The 6,000-nt window shown below is 37.8% G+C and overlaps 1 protein-coding gene across 1 annotated transcript in view; it reads right to left on the bottom strand.

Annotated features, from left to right (window-relative positions):
- The window catches only part of LOC139722278 (uncharacterized), a 91,632-nt gene extending 86,360 nt beyond the window's left edge, over window positions 1-5,272 (bottom strand). Inside the window, exon 1 of the mRNA XM_071633587.1 lies at window positions 5,035-5,272. Within this exon, the coding sequence (XP_071489688.1) occupies window positions 5,035-5,163 (129 nt within the window). The 5' untranslated portion in view covers window positions 5,164-5,272. The remainder of the gene's footprint in view (window positions 1-5,034) is intronic.
- Window positions 5,273-6,000: the final 728 nt, after the last annotated feature.

Below are 6,000 nucleotides of genomic sequence, written 5' to 3' on the forward strand. Positions count from 1 at the left end.
GTATATCCTGTCTCTAGTAAAATCACATATCTCACCACTTAAGAGTGGCTTTAAAGTCCTTGTCCTTTTCGTCCTCTGAGCAAAGTTGCAGTCATATCCATTTTATAGGCCTATATAACAATAGAGCAAAACTCTTTTCTATAAAAAGTAGAACACACAAAAAGGAGATATATCTACGAGAGAGTTTGATGGGGGGACATCCGTCACAACCATCCGCCGATCCATTTCATGAAGAAACTATGAAATATTGTGTACCTTGAAGTGATTTATGAGAAAATTTACAATCTCCCTGTAGCTCATGGAACACCTGCAGTGATGATGTAGTGGAAAATTAAATCATGGACAAGAGGTACAGTACATGACTTTGGACTCTAAAACTGACATCTTTTTTTTAATGATTGATCATATATCTCTGCTGAGCCATTTAGAAGGTATGATGTGCACATTTCCATTCTCATACACATTGTACCATCTTTCTCTTTATATACCATTTCAATCACACCCTTATACTGATTGTTGTTTGTCCAAAACATTTTGAATAGTCATATTTCTTGAACTTTGATGCACAAAGAAAGGTTGTCTTCTTATATTTAGTCATTTGGTTTGGTAAAGTTATGTTTTGTTGTTGCTGTTGGCTTTTTTTGGGGGGGGGGTGGGGGTGGAATACACAAGACTGTGTTTCAGAGGCCCTTACATCTGCTACTGTATGCAATGATTGTAAAATGCTAAATCATGCATCATTGAAAAACATGAAAAGTCAAGAAGTGATCTTGATCTCTTTTAGTTGTTGCTATTTTTTAATGGTGTACTTCTTGTTGCCCTCCCCCCCCCCCCTTTGGCATCATATGTTCCTGATAGGCAAAGTACTTGTAATATTCTTCAGTGTGCCAGGTTTCATGAAGAACTAGGACTTCTGGGCCAAGGCTACAGACATTCCCACATCAAAATCCAGGATATGCCAAAGAGCTTTCATGGAGAACCAAAGCACAATGATACAGACCCTCATGTACATACAGTACATGCCTCTAAACAGGAAGAAAAAAAAATCCATGATCAGGAGACAAACCTTATAGACTTGTTGAGACATTGTGAGTTAATTGGAAATTCCACAAAACTTATAAGTCAGTCTGATAAGAAAGAGTAAAATCTTATGAGGACAACAGAGAAAATCCAAATAAAAATTAGGGAAATTATGAGACTGTGAAGTTCAGCTAATTTCTGCAGAACAGTTCTTGTACAATTGACATGAATATGTGAATAAATGAGTTCATGTTATTACCTCACAATTTTCCATTGATCATGAACAAAAAAAAAATGATGGAAACTGAAATTTTCTGTTATCAAAGTTGAAAACAAAATGTTACTCAAGTTTAAAACAAAATGTTATTCTCAGTTAAATAACTTCAAAACAATGATCAGTCTGATATCAGGATTTGAGACCTGGGCATAATTTTGCATTTGAATGAAAAACTGGAAATTTCACAATCTTACATGCCGCAAAGCTGTGAGGGGATTACACCATCAATTCACTATTTGATTATTGACCATTCAAGAACTGTTTCGGGAAGAATTAGTGAAACTTCAAAAGTTCATAACTTCCTTATTTTTCATTCAATTTTGAACCAATTTTCATCACTGTGCTAAAAAAAATTTACTCCGGACTTTTTTTTTTCTGACTACATAACCTTCAACTGCACTGCAATTCCCCTTCAACAAGTTTCCAAGAATGTTTCTGCCAAAATCAGGGAGACTCATCAGCTGTCTGAGTCACCATATTAAAAAGACACATCTTCATAGGTTTGGCAAAACTGCCAGAGAGGGAAAAAAAGTGTTATATAGTTGTACATACTTCAATTTTTAAGTGAAACATACACTGTATGACCCACGTTATGACGGCAGATATGGTCTGAAGCAGAGATTTGCACTGCAATAACTTACTTCAATTCCATAATTTCAATATGCATAATTTCCATGCCTGCAGAAATTCATAGCCATGATACACAGCTAGTCACATTTTCTGTGCCAGTGGTTGTGAGGGAATGTGATTTCAGCAGATATTGTAAGTTTGTACACATTTGCCCATCCACACAATCCACGATCTGACAGGCAATTTTGCATCATTGACTACTCTTAAATAAAATTGTACTGGAGTTTCTTCTGCAAAACACATTTCATTGTACACTAGAGGCCTACTTTGAATATCACGGAGAATGAGGGCCATTGTTCATTTCTCATGTCGCCTACAAGAGGTCAGATAAAGTTGGCAAAGACCTACATGTAGGGTAACCGAAACTAACTATCACCTTTAAATTCTGTCTCAAAACTAGAACTCATCTCGATAGCACACAGATTCGAAAGAAAGAGGTTGAAAAAAACAACACACATACTCATGCAGAAAACGGAAGGAAGGATGTTATTGGCTAGTAATGCAAATCCAATTAACACCCAACCATTGTACACGTGTGAACCAAGTTAATCGCACCACAGTGTTCTACTCCACCTCACAAATACAGCTGTAAGGTCTCCACAGAAATCTGCTATTAAACAAGACAAGACCAGGAGATCTAGCTACCAGACCGGTATATCCTGCCTATCATATCATAAAATGTACCGAAAGCTATGTTGCTGTATGATACATGGTCGACAGGGGTAAGGCATGGTTCTGACAAAATTGTTTATCGTGAATGCGATGCACTACGTGTTCCTTTTCATGAGCATTGTGTTAAAAGTATTGTCAAACATACAAAATGTGAACAATGGTTACGATCAAATTGCTTCTAGAATAAACGGACTACAGTTATGGTTTAGTGAGAAAAATAGTGATACCTCCTTATATTCTACTAGGCTTTATTGTGCAATTTTTATGTGGCAGGATGTTTTGTGATACAACTGACCTACACATGTGCATCGCATGTGATATCTTGAACATTTTTAAATCACTGCTCCCAATGGTAAACAATATCTTTAACTGTCTGAGCTCTAGCATTTTGTGTCTGGGGAATATCACAGAAGAGCATTACACTGTTTCCTGCATTATCAACATTTGTGCAAGATTATTAAAAGAATAAGAAGGATCCACATGCACATGTGTGCCAGGCTAAGTCTATCATGATCTATCAAAGATCTGAAATTAAAAAAAAATGGAATGAACATTGAATGTTACATATTTTTTCATTAAATATTAGAGTACTATTCAAAGAAAGAAATAATTCATCATTGCCATTCTAAATTTTGATTACCATCATCTTTAAATCATTACTTGCAAATTCGTTAACAGCATCATAGCTGAAAGGACCTCATTCAAATCACCAATGCTCTTGTTAATCTTTTTAATCCTCAGATGTAAACATGAGCTGATTTGTCTGTTTTGTGCATTTGGATTTATTCTACATAGTCACTTGGGTAGAGCTGAAATGCTTCTGAATGAGAAGCCACATGACCAGAGGGCTTTATGTCCTTCCTCCATAGAACCTTTCATTCAACAGATGAGTGGATATTGTACAGAGCTTCTAAAAACCTGTAGCACACATCATTCATGGCAAATCATTTCACATGACAAAAAGTTTATACACGTGAGCTGTATAACCCATAAAAACATCTAGTCAATCGACAGCATCATATTCCTATTCCAGAGAGAGTTCAACACCATAGAATGGCCACAACTAGGGCAAGTCTATCCCGGCACACTCCTGAATTCTGCCGATGAAATGTTTCAGGCGGCCAGAGCTCTCTGGCCAGGCAACAGCTGGTATAGCCTACAGGTACAATGCATATTTCACCTGCTTTCATTGTTCGAAACTGTATCATAATTATCTCCTCTTATTTTTTCCTTATCTCCAGAACATGTCGATTCTGCTGGTGCTACATGAAGAAGAGCTCTGCAAGGATTAAAGGGTGTGTACAGTTCTGGTTGAGGTGAGGATTTAGCTTTGAACATTTTGCGAGATATTCAGCAACCACTCTATGAGATGTCTAAGAGCATGCAATTCTAAGGGGTATCAAAAGTTTATTTGATGAAAATCGGTTTAGAAATGGTTGAGATATCCAAAAACAAGGTGACACAAAGAGAGCCTAATAAAAGATGGCCTGTCGCCTTTTATCATTATCACTTTTTTGGGATATCTCAGCCATTTGAAAACAAATTTTCATCAAATAAATGCTGAATCCTTCTTAAAATAACATGCTCTTTTATATTTCATAAGAGGTTTCTCATTATCTCGCTTAGAAATCTTACAAACCTGAATCCCTACCTCAACCAGTATTGTACAGTCCCTTTAAGATACTTGGCAAGAATGTCATGGTACCTAAAGATGTAATGTCCATTATGGTGTAAAACTTTACAAACTCTCAATACAGTCTACTTATATTCCATTTTTCAGCTAAAAAAAAAAAGAACTCAAAAAGTGATACTCTTCCTTCATATTTGGTATGATGGATCACCTACAATATTTCAAATCATAGCTGCATCACATTATCAGTTATAGAAGGCACTATTCCAGTAAACAATGTACCAGCATTCCTATTGAAGCCGAAGACTTTGGCTGCTTAAAAGAAACCAAGTTCTGCTTTGGAAAAAAGTAAACAAACACAGAAATATGTCATAAAGAAAAAGAAAAGAAAAGTAATTAACCAGAAAATACAAGGATACAGAGGAAAAAGATATCTGAAACATTCTTCCCTTCTATATATACATGGAAATATACTCTGCTTTTCTGGACAAAAAAAGAAGAAAAATGTTCATGAATAAATGTTTAATGACTGGTTGGTTTTCTAATCATACACTCAAGCTTTCAATTTTTAAGAGAGCATGGCAGGTTCATATATTCCTCCAAGGACAATTGATTCTCTGCAAGACTTGAATTTCAGATATTCATAAATGAAAAGTTTGTCTCTGTCTCCGAAATAATTTAACATGGCCAATGTTGATGGTAAAGTATCCCACTTGTGCAACGATATACACTAGGCCTAACTGTGACTGCCAATCTATGTGACTCTGCATTTCTGGCTTAACGAGTCATTGTTGGCTTGCCTTACCTCGATGATGGTGGGTTCGGCGTCCGAGCTGCCAAAAAATTTGCACCACGGCTTCTTGTAGATGAAAGAGAGAGCCAGCATGCGAGACTCCCGACCAATAGGACCGAGCGGCGACCTGGGACCCGGCATCTTGTCCACAAATCACACAGGCACGTGACGACGAGTGTATTGCACAAATATGACAAGCTGCTGAAATCAACTTGCCCAAATCCCATTCAGGATAATGATAATGATGTAAGGTCCATAGTTTTTTGCATTGTTAACAACTGGCACCGGTATAAATAAATGTGAAATGTCCTATAACAGAGCTAAATCCAAATGCCAAGTCAGCACTCCAGATTGCGAACAGCCACGAAATAGTAGTACATAGTAGCAGTAGTAATCCTAGCAGTCGGCTGACAGTACAATAATATGTTGATACAATGTTCGCCTGAGCTTGAACAAGATGTAAGACATCCCGACTTACTGATTTTCTTTGACAGCGTACAAATTTTAGTTCAAGGCATTAAAGGCCACTGTACACAGAACTGAGACGTTGGCGAGCATGACGATCTACAAAGTTTGGAAAAGGAGCATATTACATCCTAATGAGGTGCATGTCCAAAGAGTAACAGCAGCACACATTGTTGAGGGAGAATGATTCAAGAGAATCAGCTGTGAGATGGTGGGTTGGTCCAAGGCCCGGCCGTGATGTGGGGACTACTCCAAAGAGTCTCCGCTGCGAGGATTTTAAGTACCTGAGCCGAACATCCTGACTGGTCGGGAGCCCAGGTCTCATCTGGTGATGGGAACCAGTGAGGGGAACCAGTGATGGGAACCAACTGGGTTCGCTGAATTTTTGTGAATGGAACACAAATTAGACACACATCCTGGTTGAGGAAGGAGCCAGAGGGCTTGAGAGGGAAAGATGAAACAATGAGATGAACTCTAAGCCAGGGTCACTCTTGGATGTTCCGTGGAACCACT

The sequence above is a fragment of the Diadema antillarum genome, unplaced genomic scaffold (genome assembly GCF_040938485.1).
Source record: "Diadema antillarum isolate AM-2024a unplaced genomic scaffold, OU_Dant_1.0 scf00000162, whole genome shotgun sequence".
In the NCBI taxonomy this organism is placed as follows: domain Eukaryota; kingdom Metazoa; phylum Echinodermata; class Echinoidea; order Diadematoida; family Diadematidae; genus Diadema; species Diadema antillarum.